At 48.5% G+C, this 16,914-nt stretch overlaps 1 protein-coding gene across 1 annotated transcript in view; it reads left to right on the top strand.

Moving 5' to 3' along the window:
* The window catches only part of TAFA5 (TAFA chemokine like family member 5), a 127,563-nt gene that overhangs the window by 92,116 nt on the left and 18,533 nt on the right, over positions 1-16,914 (top strand). Inside the window, exon 3 of the mRNA XM_080939320.1 lies at positions 3,807-3,934. Within this exon, the coding sequence (XP_080795446.1) occupies positions 3,807-3,934 (128 nt within the window). The remainder of the gene's footprint in view (positions 1-3,806; positions 3,935-16,914) is intronic.

The raw sequence follows: 16,914 nt of genomic DNA, 5'->3' as shown, positions 1-16,914 counted from the left end.
GTCTCCCACCGCCTCCAGCAGGAAGTGGGCAGGGCTGGGTGAGCTGAGCTCCTGCAGGCAAACAAACGGACCTGTGTGCTCAGTGCTGTTCCAGTGTCCTCAGAGGCTTGGTCCCTGGGCATGCCCAGACTCTGCTTGTCTATGTGCTGCTATAGACCAGCCCACAGCACTGCCTGGCTGTCCGTGCTCTGTCATTGCATGCACATGTAAGTATGCATATGTGTGGATATGTATATGCATGAATCTGCATAGAGTGCATAAACACATGTGGGTGTATTCATATGTGATATGTGCATACATGTCAGACTCAGACATGTGGTGTCTGAGTATGTGTATATATGTACAGTGTACATGTGTAGTAGTGTATGCATCTGTGCAATTATTACATGTGCATATGTAGATGTGTGCGTGTGTGATATGATAGTCCATATATCGGTGAGTATGCTTAGGATGTGCCATGAGTGCATATGTAAGTATATATGTGCACATATATGCAGTTGTACATGGTATATGTATGCATGAGTAGTTTGCTTCTATGCATGTGTGTGTTTGTGAATATGCTATATATACACCTGTGTGTAAGTGTATGCCATTGTGGACATGTATTTGTGGTATATGTATGTGAGCACTTATCCATGTGTGCACAGCATATGAATATGTATTTGTGGTGTAGCTATATGTGGATGGGTATCCTGGATTTATACACATGATTCTGTATATGTGCTCTGTTTGCATGTGTACCCACATAGGTTGATTTATATTACATGCAGCTCTGCTTTTGCCATGTGAGGTATGTGTTTATGTTCATGTATTCTATATGCACACCCATGTCTACACACATGTAAGTTCATGAGGATGTGTATGGCATGTGACTTGGCCAGGAGCTTTGTCCTTCCCATAACTTAAGCCCATTAGAACCTGGCCCTGTGCACATCTGTGCATGCTATCTCATTGTGTGATGGCTGTCGCCACTAACAGCAGGCTGCATGTTTTATCCCTCTCCCCACTTCTTACCTGAGTAATAGGTGGAGGAGGCTCAGGAACCTCATGAATGTTGTGGGGAAGATGCCCTCCATTCAAGATAGGATGGAGCTGAGCCTTTAGCCTGCCAAGCATTGTCAGCTTCCAAAGCCCATCCTTTCTTGGTGACTTCAGCAGGCAGCATGCTGGGGCTGGCTTCTGGTGCTGCCACCCTTCCCTAGCCAGTCCATACTGAGTTCTCTTAGGGCCTGATGTCCTCCTAGTGGCTCTAGGCTCCTCCTTCATTCACAAGTCAATCCCATTCTTTTCTTCTTAGGTGCACAGAGACTGTGTGAATGGGAGCCTGTGGCTAACTGTCTCTGAGCAGCTTATTGGGGGACAGGTTTGTGCATACCGGGAAACTTCTCATGGCGCTTGAACCTATTTCTTCTATTGTTCAGTAGCTTAAGGCAGAGGACACATGCATGCGTGCACACACTCACACACACACACACACACACACACACACACACACACACACAGCATCACAAGCATGCACAGAGAGAAACAGATAGACAGGCACACAGAAAGAGGGTGGGAGGGAGGAAGGGAAGGAGGGGGAGAGAGGGGGGGGGAGGGAGAGGAGTATTTTCAACTTGTTGAGAAAGTTCTCAAACACTGCAAACAGGAGTTTGGGAACTGGATTCTGTTGCCAGTGATTTGAGGTTCCCAGGCTTTTATTTGTTGGCATCTGAGAAAGCTTCTATAGCAACTTTTGCTGTCACCAAAATGACACATCAGTGCTGAGAGAAGCAGCTGCTGGTGACTTTGCACAAATAATGAACAGCCAGGGACAGATGTGTGACACAAACCAGCGTCACTTGCCCACCAGCCACCTGTGCTGTGATTACCAGAAGCCCAGGAGAGCATGGCTTAGACCTGGTGCCTGGCCCTGCAGTGTCTTCAGCATGGAGATACCCATGGCCTGGGGAGGCCACAGCTGGGGCAGCCATTGTTCTTAGAGCTATTCCCCTGAAAGCCAGAGGGTGAGGGAGCAGCTGTCTTCACTGTCTCTTCCTCACGAGGATTTCACAACTGACTTCAGAGAAGGGCAGGCCATGGTCTGCCCCTTCAGGCTTCCCTAGTATAATGTCATAGCCAGGCTGCTTAGTGGCTTAGCATCAGCTCTGGGGACTGGAAGTTCAAGGCCACTGTGATGGCATGAGCAGTTTCTGGCTTACAGATGTCTGCCTTCTTTCTGTGCCCTCACAGACACAGGTTGCAGGAATGAGAGGTGCTTTGGGGGTCTCTTATGAGACCACTAGCCCTGCCAGATCAAGCATTCATCCTTGTAACCTCATTTGGATTCACTTACTTCCTTACAGTTCTATTTCTAAATGCTAGAGTCGGGTGCTTCAGCACACACATATATATATGGCTGTCTGTATTGGTAGCATGAAAAGAGCTAGCCTAGGATCCTGGCTGTTGGACAGTCTGCCTTGCTAGCAGCTAAGATAGACACTGGGATGGAGTGAGGCAGGCAACATAAACTGCGTTGTTCTCTGCTGTGTCTGTGACCCACCCAAAGGGTTTTGTAGTTCTATTTGGTTTTTTTCTCACGAAAGACTCTAGGTGTCTTCCAGCCTCGGACAATGGGGTTGAAGTTAAAACTCCTGCATAACTGAAACTTCAAGCAGTACCCAGGGGTCATGGTGTCCCTTCTGACCACCTAAAGTTATCAGCCCATCACTGCTGTGATGAAGTAGCTGGGAGATACAGGATAAAATGCTGATTTCAGGGGGCTCGGGTCCTGCTTGCTTGGCTCCATGCACTCAGACAGAACTTCCTGGGGCAGGAGTGGATAGTGTGAAAAAGCTTTATCACTTCATGGGCTGCTGAGCAGCAGACAGGAAATGCCCATACGAAGCTGGCTTTCCATTCTTCTTTGCTCTTCCCAGGCACCCAGGTAGCCCATGGATTGTACTGCCCATGAACAGGGTAGGTCATCCCCCTTTGCCCGGTTCTCTCTGGAAAAGCCCTTATAGACATTCATGGTTGCGCTCCACAGCCTCCTTGGTGATTCTAGTCTCAGTCACTTTGAGTATGATTGGCTATCTCAAAGACTTAGTGTTGGCGTGGACCACAGCCTTGTGTATGGGTCTCTTGAGTGCAGATGCAGTAGTGAAAATTGCCTCATCAAGCAGGTTATCAGGGTGAGCAGGTCATGGATTCCGGTAATAAGAAAACTCACTTCATCGTGGTCTTCCTCGTGAAGAAAGGTGTTTTTCATCTGTGTCGGCTTTGCCATCCTTCTTCTGATGAAATCTGGGAGCACCTCCCCCACTGCCAGCTCTCCACTACACCCCTACCCTGTATGCTCCAAGGAGTAAGACAGAGACTAGGGACTTAGAGTCTCAGAGACTTGAGTCAAGACAGCGTCTGTAGATGAGGATGGTAGGGGTCATGACCACTCTAGAACTGCTAACTTCCTGACACTGAGCCCTGGTCCTACCCAAGCTGAGCAGTGGACAGTCACCTCAGTATCTCTAACCACTTCTGACAAAATGGAAAATGAAGTTTTTGCCCCTCGGGAAGGGAAATAATGTTGTTACAAAAATTGGTCTCCTGCAGTTGGGGACCAGTGATGGTACACCCTAGAGAGGCAGTACATGACCAGCATCTATTGGGAATGCTTCCGAATGGCATGGTCCCTCTTTCTGGGGCTTCCCACTGTGATGTCCAGGGGCCAAGCCCTGGTTTCGGACGTGAGCACTCTACTCAGTGAGGCCTGCAGGTTGGGAGTGGCACACTGACCAGCTCTCTCCTCTCTCTCCTCTCTCCCACAGCTCGAATTATCAAGACGAAGCAGTGGTGTGACATGCTTCCTTGCCTGGAGGGGGAAGGCTGTGACTTGTTAATCAACCGGTCAGGCTGGACTTGCACACAGCCCGGAGGGCGGATAAAGACCACCACGGTATGTGGCCCCTTTCCTTTCTTGAGAGTGTGATGGGAAGATTTAAGCAGACCCAAAACCCCATGATGGATGTAAATACTCTGGACAGGGGATGGATGGCAGCTGGTATCTCTGTCCCTGTCACAGCTTCTTCTTAGTCTTTGAGGATAAGTCTCAGAGAACCTGTTCCATATCACTTGGTCTTTGGGCACACAGGAACAAAGCCATAGGATTGGTCAGCTGGGGCAGTAAGCTCAGAAGTGAAGCTAACACAAGGCATATTGCTGGCACCAAAGCTGCTTGGCTTTTCGGGGGAGATGTGGAGATACATCAGGTACCACCCAAACCCAAGAGCAAGGTTTTATACTCCTCCTGAAGCCAAGGGGACCATGAAAATTCAGGCCTTGGGAGTGCAGCAAATGGTTCTGCTGCTGACGCCCCAGATATGGCATAGTAGCTGCTAAACAGATCCCCAAGAGCTCCAGTACCTCACCCACCTAGTCCCACAGAGCAGGGCACACTGAGCTCTTTCTGGGGGCCACAGCCAGCCTGGTCTCCAGGACTGCTCCTCTCATGGTCGGCTGAGTGCAGAGAACTCTGGGGTGTCCTTTGATAATGTGTTGTTGTTTCTCGTTCTTTGAACTTTCTGAGGTAAAGGCACCACACGCTGCCTAGACACTGCAGACAGTTATCCACGGTGATAATTCAACCGAGAGGTAAAGGGTTCTTGGGTAAGATAGGTAAGCCTCAGCCTTAACAGTTGAGCTGACGACTATTCACTTAGCACTGGCTTCTTGATCTGTTAAGGGTCAGCGTGGGGACCTGTTGGGCTGCTGAGGGGGCACAGAAGCAAGCATATTTCAAAGAGCCTCAGGCTCGGGGGAGCCTAGAGTGATACATGGGGTATATGTCTGCCTTTGCCCAGTACAAACCATAGCCAATTGAACCCATAAACCCCCAAGAGCCCCAGGCAGGGACCGCAGTTGGGTCTGAAGGAAGTGGGAGATAGTGATAAGCCCCATCACCCATAACCACACAGAGGGCTACTGAAGACATGCCCCAATGCCACACAGTGGCCTCCTGGGTAAGGCTAAGTCTCCCCAACCATACACCGAGCTGTTCAGCCACCTTGATAAGGGCCATAGAAGTCATATAGCCATGGCCCTCTGTGATTCAGGGCAGAGTCATGACAAGGCCAGAGGTTCGTAACTCCCAGGCCTTTGTCCTTAGAGCCAGGGGTAGTTCTAGTCACTGTGGGTTCACCATTTTCTGGGTCACACTTAGAAGAGATGGGCAAGTTAGGACAATGTGTAGTTGCAATTGCATACCACAGTAAAATGGGCAGGTGTGAGCCCACCCCCTTCCCCAGGGGCCCCTTCCAGAGACAAGAAGGTAGTCTAGTCTGCCAGTATCCTGTCCTTCAGTCTAGAAAGATGAGGCCCAACTCCTACTGGAACCTCTGGCCTGAGGTGACATGTTTTTAAGGTATCTAAAATATTGATATGAGAGAGAAAAATCTTAAGAAACCACAATTTAAAGTCCCTACTGTGTGTAGGTTTCACAAGCCACCATGAATTGCTTCTCAGAGGTGACAGTCTTGTCAGCCATTTTTCCTTAAGAGGCCTGGTGGCTGTGTGGTGGCTGCTAATTCCTCTCCAAGGTCACTCATTCCAGATTGGACCTTTCTCCGGCCCCGACCCTTCCAGAGCCCGCACCTCAGGCATATCAACTCTGCATCCAAGCCCTCGGTGTTACCTGCCGAGTGGGGACTGCTCAGGGACAGCCTGGGGAATGCTGTAACCCCATCCCCTTATTCGGCCTTCGAAGTGCATGTGATAAAAGGATCCATTGATTAGCCCAACGAAGACCCCGGGCACATGCTGATGTTTGCAATCCCGAAATCACTGCTTCTCACAAGTGGGGGTCACCACCCCATTAGTGGGTCATGAAATTAATTTACTGGCTCATGACCAGCATGTAAAAAGGAAGAAGAAAGGGTCATAAAAATACTAGGGTGCTTCTCGGGTCACTGGGATGAGTGCCACTTCTCTTTCCGCAAGCACAGTGGGCGCTGTGTGAGATGCATGCGTCCCTGTGGAAAGTGGGAAGTCCATGGCCCTGAGGACTTGGGAAACAAACAAGGCTCTGGGCTAGCTTTGTTAAGTGTCACCTCTGGAACTAACCCTTGTACTCTGTGTTGTGAGCATCCATCTGTGCTGCCAGGAGACTAGCTGAAGGTTCTCCTTGGGTGTGGAAGCAGCACTCTCTCCTGCACCCATCTCTAAGGCATCCGTTTTAGAGACAGGGCAAAGAATGAGGTTCCCTCCCCCTTCTGCGGCTTCTGGGCTCCTGGTTTCCATTAGCCCTGGCAGTGCAAAGATCTGGAGGATGCTGAATGGGGGATTCTGGTCCCTCATGGCTGGTCAGAAATGGATCTCTGTGCAGATGTTGGCTGCACTGCACACTGCACGTGTTAGGGGTTCTCACAGATATTCTAATCAGTGTTTACTCCGCACTTCTGTGATGTTTATGAATTCCAAGATGCTCAACGTTAAGCTATACCGCTCCCTAATTCAGAATGAAGCAGCTGGGTTGGAATCCATTTTTTTTCCAATTAGCTATTAAGCACTGTATTCTAATTCTGTATGCAGTAACAGGCAGTTGTAGGGGTAGGGAGGTTTGGGGAAGGCTTCTCAGGAATCCTGCTCAAGAGCCAGTACCTCCCTGCAGAGCATAGGATCCAGATGTGCCCAGATGCCAGCTGCAGGAACACACGTAGCTGTAAATGTCCAACCTGCACCCCGTGTTTTGGGGCCTCTATTACAGGCAGATGTAGAGCCCATCTGAGCAGTGGTTCCTTTCAGCTTGCCTGAAACTGGCTGCTGACTTGGGCTGAGCAGCCTATCCCCCGACCCACTGGGGCATCTGGAGGTCAAGAGTACTGAGAACAGTCATATCATGAAAGAACACAAATGCAGATGGTCTGCTTATTAGCTGTCCTGGCAGCATCTTCTGTAGTGCCTAGTATGTGTCCATGGCAACCCTGCTTCAGGAGAGCTGGTCCAAGGCAGGGAGGGCCCTGCTCTCTTCTGATAGACAGGCAGCTGTTCAGTGGGCTATACTCGTGCCTCTTAGGGCTCTGGCCCTGCCAGTTTGGAAGTGGGGAAGGGGTTAGCCTAAAGGTCTGCATCATGAGATTCTGATGGATGTATGTGGCCTAGTGGCCATACTTAAAAAACAACAACAACAGCTGGGTTCCTCCCAGGAATCAGCATGGGGTCCTGACCATAGCTAGCTGAGTGGCAACATGCAGGTGTGCCTAGGTTCCTACCACTGTCATGGGTCAACATGGAACTCCCAGGGTGAGATATGAGGGAGGAAGCAATCTAAACTTCAGAAGGACAGAGTCAGTCCCATACTCTCCTGCCCTGGCACAAGATAAAGCTATTTGGGTCTAAAAGGGATTCTTGGTTGAGAAAATACCTTTAGAAGTTTGTAGCGCTTTCCTAATTAGTGATTGACGTGGGAGGGTGCAGCCTACCCTTACTAAGATCATGGACAGTGCTGATTGCTGTAAGAAAGCAGGCTGGGTGAGTCATGGGGAACAAGGTAGTAGCGTTCTTTTATGACCTCTGAATCAGTTCCTGGTCTGGTCTGGTTTTCTTCTAGGATACAAACCCTAACTGAGATGGTCTGGTCTGGTTTTCTTCTAGGATACGAACCCTAACTGAGATGCACAGGGAGAGAGAGAGAGAGAGAGAGAGAGAGAGAGAGAGAGAGAGAGAGAGAGAGAGAGAGAGAGAGAGAGAGAGAGAGGAGACTCACACAGACAGAGACTCACACAGACAAACAGACAGAGGAGACTCACGCAGACAGAGACTCACACAGACAAACACACACACACACACACACACACACACACACACACACAGACAGACATACGCACATGTACATCAATCACTAATCAGGAAAATACTACAAACTTACGAAGGTATTTTTCTCAGAATGAAATTCCTGGGGAACTGTTCAAGCAGAGACTGGTATCCAGGCGTTGCAAAACACAGGTGCTGGAGACCAGATGTGGCTCCCGCCCTGTAGTTCCCGGGTCTACCAGTGTGGAGGGAGGAACAGGCCTTGCTCTCAGAGCCCACACCATCGGCTCTATACCCGCTACCCTTGTGAGAGTAGAGTATGGAGGGACTAGAACCGTGTGGGCCTCTTCCAGAAGCAGGAGCAGCGAACAGGCTCCTGAGCTACACTTACCGTAGGAATCTGGATATATGTCCAAAGGTTTGAACCTGGAAGAAGGAAATGGAATGCTGTCTAAGAAGTCACATAGGGAAACGAATCCCTGGGGATGGGAGTAATGCAACTGCTTCAACCGAGTCCGTCCCTCATTAGTGTACCAGTCCCTACCCACCGTAGATAGGCACTGCAGCTCCATCTTGAGAGGCCCAGTGGCTCAGGGTAAGAAGCCCCATGTGTATATTCAGCATGACTTCTAAGGGGTAAAGGCTGAGCTGAATCAGCCAACGTGCAAGCAGGGAAGCATGTCTACCTTGGACCCAGCCCCTGACCCAGCACCCAAGACAGCTGATTTTCTAGATGGCCAGGAAAGGCATCTCCAAGAGTGAATGAGGCCCCAGCAAGGAGGTTTAGGCAGTGCACAGGAGCCATGCTGGAGCCCACCTGAGTGGTAAACAGTTTATCTACACAGCTGCAGTCCGGTCAATGCAGCCATCTTGATCAGAGAAGGAACAGGAAGCAGGTGGCATACTGCACACAAACTTCCCATATCACAGGGAAGTGACACAGGGAATGACCGGGGTGAATGTGAATTATGGCCTGGCTGCTTCTGGGGACACCTGTGGTCACTCTTTAGCCCCCACACAACAAACAGCGAACCCTGTAGCAGCTGCTAGTACAGTCCAGGCTCCTTGAGGACTAGACTAGCCTGGGTATTGGGATACCCAGCTCTGTATGAAGGGAAGGGAAGAGGTGCCCTGGCACAAAGATCTTCGGTTTCCAAGTGAGCAGCAAAGGGGATGCTAGTTATCCACCATAGCAAGCCCTGGTCACCCTGCATCTGCCCTGTCTGCACCCTCTGGGACCCTGTGGCTGTCTCACTCCTTATAGTGAAGCCATGTCAGGAAGTTCCATTGTCCCCCAGTCCTGCCAGTGCCTCCATATGGTCCTCCTCCCTCTGTCTGATGCTGGACATCTCTGCAGCTTATATCTTACCTGCACACACAGGCAGCTCCTTAGCTCTGAAGCACCCTATCTTTGGGGACATGGCATACAAGGTGTCACATCTTCTCTTGATATTAATATCCTTCATTCTCCCAGGTAGTTAATTTAGTTAGTTGTACACAGATAAGACTGGGGAACACAGGCTTGTAACAACCCCCCCCCCACACACACATTATCTGTTCCTACCAACACTAAGCCGTTCTCCGTGACATTAGCATCATGGATTCCAGATGTCCCCTGAGCTGGCCCTGATTCCCCATGGCACCTTGGTCTTGAGAAGCCACCTTGGGAGAAAGACTATGTCAAGAGGCATATGTGGGCTGTGTCTAGCCAGTAATCAAAGGAGTAGGTAGGATCCTCCCTGACATGATCTCTACCTGGGAAAATGGGCCTTCAAGAGACTTCCTTACCCGAGGTGAGGCAGACCCCAGGGGAGTAGCAGAATCTGTGAGGCCAAGAAGGCAAGACTAGAATCCTCCCTCTGAACACAAGGGGGACACAACTGGAAAAGAGGTGTCATATGAGCTCATCTCAGGGGACAGTGCTCCCCTGTGACAGTCTGGCTTAGTGGCTCCAAAGGGGGCACCTATGTAAACCTACTGCATCTAAGAGGGGCAAGAAGAATGGGTCCTGGTGATTGGCTGCCTTCAGTGGACACCGGGGGATTCTTGTAGAGAGTTTCAGTTGGAATCCCACATCAAGAGAGCCAATGAGTTACCTCCCATGCAGCTGACCTAAGCAGACTGCATTGATATTCTTTTCTTAAATCTGCTTGGCTCCCAACACCCTCCTAGTCCTAATGCCCCAGGCCTAGTACTGTGAAGACCCAAAGAACCAAACCCAGTTGAGATCAGCCCTCTTGTTTACCATGGAGCCCACTGACAGGGAGGAACCTAGGTCAACGCTCAGGGGCTGTGGCCCCCATCTCCAGTATGATCAGAGGGTTCCTGTTACATCTTGCTGGTAGAGGAGAACCAGACACACCGGGGCCAAGAGAACCACCATGCAAGCCGAAATACTTCCCACAGGCAGACTGCCAAAAAGAAACGTCACAAAACAGGAGGAGGAGAAGAAAATCCTGCCTGCGACCCTGGAGCAGAGACGGCCTCTCACCCAGCAGCCCTGCGCCTCAGATCAATTTAGATTACTTCCTGGATGTGACGTCCTCACAAGGACAAAGCAGACCGGATTTCAAAGTGGTGTGAGCACTGAAGCAGGCTGTGCAGACTCAGTCACAGGAGCCTGGTGCCTGCGTCCTAACCCATCTTTGTTCAGCACAAGTGATGAAAGACCAGTCATTACTTGGATCAGTGCGCGGTCCATTCTGCGCTTGTCTGAGTCACCCTGTTCATCACCACGGTAATAGCCGGACATTTTAATGGATTCCGTGAGCAAACAAAAATGTATATGGTGGTGCTGCATCAAATAGTATTGTAAGCAGAGGCATCCTTCATGCTCCTGGCGGATATGAGCCCAGAAACAAAACCAAACAAACAAACAGATAAGAGGTTGGTTTAACAGAGCTGCGTTATTTCTGTTGGCATTTTTCAGAAGGAGGGACATTACCGCTGGTCCCTCTTTTCTGTAAATTGGTCTGCATTCATCTCAATTTTTCCTTAAAGCAGTTGGTCATTGAATTGTTTTAAGTGCATAAACGGCAAGTGGTCGGAACCGGGGGGAACTGGCTCAGTGCGGAGTGGAAGATGGAGCCTGTCATAAAATACAGGTGGGTGTGGGGTGAGCTCACTGTCACAGGAAGGGAACTCCTCATGGTGGGGGGGGGGTGACCAGCAGCTGGGCTAGCACTGAGCATGCCTAAAGGTGGCACCAGGATAGCTAAGGGTTCCAGTGAGGTTGAAGATGAGGGGTCAGGCTCTGATTGAGGTTGGTGTTCCAAAAGTAAGACCAGAGAAATCGAGCTTCTGCCCCCTGTGATACTGGACCGCATGCTTGGCCTGTTTCTGTCTTCCCAACCCTCTCTCCCTGTCTGTCCCTTTCCTCATCTCCCAAATGCACTGGTTGTGCGCTGGGGGCTAAGACTGTAGGCTGATTCAGCACATGGTCCCCTATGTTAAGAAGGCGTTGAAACCCTCACAAGTCTCTAGAAGGCTTGGTTTTTGGTGCTCAATGAATATGTGTGATTTTTCTCAGTACCTATGGCACAGCTGAGATCATAGCCAAGGTGGTACTTGTCCCCAGTGCTGCAGCACTGTTCCACACAGACACACCTAGGGTGACAGGGAGCTCCTGACTAGCCTGTATTCTACCCATGGAAGCTGGGAGTAGAGCCACTACCAGAGGTGAGAGCTTGTTCTTTCAGAAATGGCCGCCATCAGAGGCCTCATTCTTTAACGATTCTTAGCACTTGCTATAAGCGTAGAAAAGGTGAGGCACCTAAATGTAAAGTCTTCATAGGCCCCATGTCCTGGCCAACCCTCTTTTATGGCCTAGATACCTTCTAGGTATCTTGAGGAAGCCTGCTCATGGAAAGCAGGATGTGTAATATTCTAGAAAATGGTGTTAGATTCCTGTGAAAAAGACCCTGAAGTCATCTCTTAAGTAGAACCCAGAATAGTCAACTCTAATAGACTGCCCTGTACACAGTGAAATTGATACCCAGTTGACTACCCTAAGATGTGACTTTCCAGGCCATTGCAATCTATTGGGCCAGGCATAAGTCCCCAACAGGTAACCTTGCTTTCCCCAGAAAAGGGCCAAACTCCATCTTGACAGATAATGCTGGCTGGATGCTACAAGTATGTGTCACTGTGTTGTTTTAATTTGGCCTTAGACTCTCTTAGGTAGAAATGGAGTTTTCATTAAGGCCAGAAGTAAATGCAGGTCTCAGCTATATCGGAAATAGCAGGATATTGAGCATAAAGTTGGAAGATAAGTTAGCATCTGTGTGTTCATCATGAAAGCTGTTGGAGCATGCCTTCTAACACCTTCCTAAGATATGTCCCTGAGCCAGGCTATCCCTTATTCCCAGGCTCTCTGAGTTGGTCCTCACTGTTAAGGTAGACAGATTTGACTCGCTGTCCTTAGCTCTTTGTGTGGGCTGAGTAAGCAGGGGTGGCTTTGCCCATGGCAGACCCTTTGCAGTGCCCTCTGTATACTACAGAGGTAATGCAAAATGAGCCTTCCACATGGGTGTTAGGGTTTCTATTGCTATGGCAAAACACAGAAATCAAATTGGGGAGGAAGGCATTTATTTATCTTACACTTCAATATCTCCAATATCTGTATTATATTCAGGATCCAATATTCAGGATTCTCTTGAATCACAAAACTTATGGAATAATTCTTTCTCTCTCTGTACATATATGTACACATATGCACATATACATATATACATATACATATTTATTATTTATTAGATTGGCTTAGAGGCTAAAGTCTAATTAATCTAATAGTATCTAGCTATGAGCAGAAAGTTAAGTACCTAGTAGTTGCTCTCAGGCCCACAAGGCTGGGCATCTTAGCTGATCTTCTGTATATCTTGGAATCCTGAAGAAGTATGCTCTAATGCCAGTGAAAGAATGGATATGTGCTAGCAAGACAGGGGACAAGATAGTGAAGAATAAAACCTTCCTTCTTCTGTTGTGGTTATATAGGCTTCCTAGAGAAGGTGTGGCCAGATTAAAGGTGTGTCTTCCCACCTCAAGATCTGTAGTGAAAGCATATGACTTCCTGCCTCAAGATCCAGATCACAGGCATGCCCTTTATTTCTGGATTGTAGTTCGTTCTAGATATAGTCAAGTTGACAACCAACCATGACCTTCACATTATTGAAGGAAGTCAGGACAGGAACTCAAGCAAGGCAGGAACCTGGAGGAAGGAAATGATGCCGAAGCCATTGAGGGATGTTGCTTACTGGCTTGCACCCCATGGCTTGCTCAGCCTGCTTTCTTATAGAACCCAGGATCACCTTTCCAGAGGTGGGACCTGCCACAATGGGCTGAGTTCCCTCCCCCATCAACCATTAATTAATAAAAATTCCTGCAGCCTGATCTTTTGAAGGCATTTTCTCAATTGATATTTCCTCCTTTCAGACTACTCTAGCTTGACCTAAAACTCACCAGCAGTGTTTGTGATACATCTTTAAAAAATTAGATTGGGGGATTTGTGTCCCTGTCTAGATTGTTTTAAATGTCAACTCTCTGTTAACTTACACACTCAGCAGGTGCTGAGGACAGCCTCTGCCCCAGCCCCAGCAGCAACATGGATGACTCTGCAGATCTGCAGAAATACACCATAAATGCCCCATCTCCTGCACTGGAACATAAATCTCACTCTGCAGCATGCACAACAACACATAGGCACATTCTGAGAGAAGAGCTCTATTCTGGGACTGATCAGTGGTACTAAATGAGCCTTCTTGGTCAGATTCAGACACCCAGAGCCTGGGGAACTGACACTTCCATGTTTCTGGGCAGGTGTCTGGTGGCAGTTGGGCTTCCTAAGCTTGGTTTTCTAGTCTGGAGAAGGCAGGAGGGTTCCCTCAGCTGTCCTCACGGGTTACTGGGATAAGAAAGGAAGGGTAGAGGGGAATGTCTTCTGAGACACGAGGGGTCTCTGTAAGAAAGGTTATTGTCCTTATACACTCCACATATAGGATGCTCCCATCCTGGTGGTTGTGAGGATGAAGAAACCTCTTCTTGATGTAATAACATTCATGCATTGGGGACGTTCAGGGCACTATTTGTGTCCCTATATCTCAGCATGTTGTATGTATATACATACATCTGCTATATGTAGTCATGGCCATTTCACAGTGTATGTAGCCAACTGGTAGGTAAATTTCCAAAGATGAGATGATAGAGCCTGGTATTTTTTTTTTTTTTTCACTATGAGAAAAACAGGACTTCTCAGTAACTAGTGGGAGAGGAATCCCAAACCCCTGGAGATGTGTCCGTGATTTGTAAACAAATACAGTGGTTGGGCTCAACATGCTGGCTTCATCTTCTGCCCAGCTTCCAGTTAGCAAGGAGGTTTGAAATAAGAACTCTCAGTATCATCAAGCCTTAAGAGTAAGAGGAGATTCTCCATGTAAGATGTCCTTGGGCTCCTCAGAAGAGCAAACAGCCCATGTCACCTCTGAACCATGCTTTGACGGTTAGTCACAGTACACAGAACCCTAGGACATCTTCTTCCTAGTGGGCTTAGCACTGGGACATGTGAGGATGGAGAGGGCAGGAAGGCAGAAGACATGGCTCGGGAGCTCTGCTCCAGCAAAAGGAGCAAAGGTGGGCTCAGGAGAACTGGCCGGCAAGACATCCGTGGTGGGTAGAGCCTCCTGTGTGGAATAGAAAGGAAGAGAGGTCAGAACCTGTGCTCATCCTGTCCTGGGGCTGGAGAGATGGCTCAGTGGTTAAGAGCACTGACTGCTCTTTCAGAGGTTCTGAGTTCAATTCCAAGCAACCACATAATGGCTCACAACCATCTATAAAGGGATCTGATGCCGTCTTCTGGTGTGCCTGAAAACAAATACAGTGTGCTCATTGTGTGTGTGTGTGTGTGTGTGTGTGTGTGTGTGTGTGTGTGTGTGTTAAATAAAATCTTTAAAAAAAAAAAACAAGCAAAATAATCCAACCCCAAGGCTACCTTTGACCACTGAGAACCTCTTGGTGCTCACATGTAAAGAAGTGTATCTTTACGTTTACCAGCATGTGCCCAGGTCCAGCCTGGAAGAGGACACAGCAACCCATATCCAGTGGAACAGAGGGAGCCTGAAGACTGGGCAGCTGAACCTTCTTGGGATGTAGGGCATCTTTGTTCTCTGCCTGGTGGACTCTGGAGCTCAGGGGAATCAAGCTCTCTATCCGTGAGGAGTGTGACCTGAAGAGAGGCCCAGGTAACCCTGGAGCAGCCCACTGAGCTCACACTGGCAGGCTCAGAGGTGTTGCCTGGATACTCCAGAGCTGACCATGGCCTGCTATTCCAGGATAGCATGGCAGAGAAGAGCCTGAACTGAAGGCAGGCCTTGTGCTTTCCCACAGGGACGCGCAGCGCATGCAAAAACACTGAAGACCCGAGAGCAGAATTCAAATGTGTATCGGAAGCTACAAATAATAGAATTGTCACCACAGAAAATGGAAACTACTTCGTGAGAGCAATATTAAGACCAGGAAAACCGCAAAGAAGTGGAACGAAGGGGAAGGGAGGCAGGTTTGAAGGCCAGAGAAGGGACATAGAGCCTCAGAGTTGTGGTACTGCCTGGAAGAACCCAGGCCTCGGGAAGCGAAATGGCGAGCTGATGGCTGAAGTAAGGGGTTAGAAAGAAATATCAGGTCCTCCAGGCAGAAGGAAAGTCCCAACTAGGGAAGGCACTTGACTGGATCTGACATCCCAGGACATGTCTGACTTTGAGAAATGAAGGAAACCTGTGGGATGGCCATGTAGGTGACACTGAAGAAAAATAAAAAGATGGAAGAGCATGATCCACAGAATCAATGCGGACACCGTCTCGTGAGCCCAGGGAAGCCTGAAGCCAGAAGATGAGATGGCTTTCGGCAAGACAGGCCAAAACACAATCTCCTCATGGACTCAGCCTTATATCTCATTGCTTTGGACTAGGAGCATCTTCCATGATTGGGAAAGCAGACCCCCACGTAGTGTTCCTACAAAGGTGAATAAAATACACACTCATATCCAAAAAGCAAGACCTAGCAATCAGGAGATGAAAAAGTTCACAAGAGGGAAGACTGATACTGATCACAGGTCATGATGGATACATACCTAAAACCCCATCACTAAGGAGACTGAGGCAGGAAAATCTGCAGTCAGAAGCCAGCCCGTTGCTATGGCTACACAGTTGCAGGCAAACTCCCAGCCCAGTTCCTTAATTTCCTCTGACTTATGCAAAGCTCTCTTTATGTAAATGATGCTCTAGTGTCACCTGTGGTTGATTAAGGATGACCAGAGAACAACCAGCAGCAGTGTAGGAAGGGTCACTCCAGCCCATCCTCAGTGCAGGATCATTCCTCTTTGTGGTCAAAGGTATCCAGGATGTCTTCAGTCCTTCAGGAAATGGACTCTGTGATTTGGCTGGCATTCAAAACTATCAAGAGAACTAAGCCTCTTTCTGCTAAAGCACCACAAACAAAAGATCAAAATGGGCCAGAGGACATGTGCAAAATGAATGGATCCAGGAGAAAAGGGTAGCCAGAAGCCAGTACAGAGCATTGTGCAAGACAGGATCTTGCTGCCTATGAAAACAATAAATGTAAATGGACCAGTTGTCTCTATTAAAAAAGCAGAGACTGTCAGGTCAGTTCAATATAGCAATGGTTCAGAGGTGTGTGTAAAGGTGCTCTAAGCAACACAGGAAAGGTTTAAGGTGAAGATAAAGAAAGCTATGCCAAGTTATGGAAATGGCAAAAAAACAGAAAGTAAGATATAAGGAATTGGAACATTGTGATAGCATATATTGGTACAGTTACTTAATGGCCTATATTTGTTTGTACATTGTAGCTCAATGAGATGAAGATAAAGTATAATGTCTGGGACCCCTACAGAGGACAGGCATGCCAGGGACACAGATGAGGAAAATGTGATTGCAGGTGAAGTGAACAGAATTGGTGTTTGAGGTTGAGGTAACATGGGGTTTGAAGCTCAGAGTTATGCGCATCTCTCAGGTCTGAATAATTGCCACCAAGAAGCAGGGCATAGGTTCTGTGAAACACACCTTCCGGCAGATGCATTTGTAATTACCTATAGACACCAGTGTACGAACAAGAATGTTGCTAATG

Source organism: Micromys minutus (assembly GCF_963924665.1).
Source record: "Micromys minutus genome assembly, chromosome: 27".
Lineage (NCBI taxonomy): Eukaryota > Metazoa > Chordata > Mammalia > Rodentia > Muridae > Micromys > Micromys minutus.
Note: the sequence above shows the minus strand (reverse complement) of the source record. Positions and strands in the feature narration are given on the sequence as shown.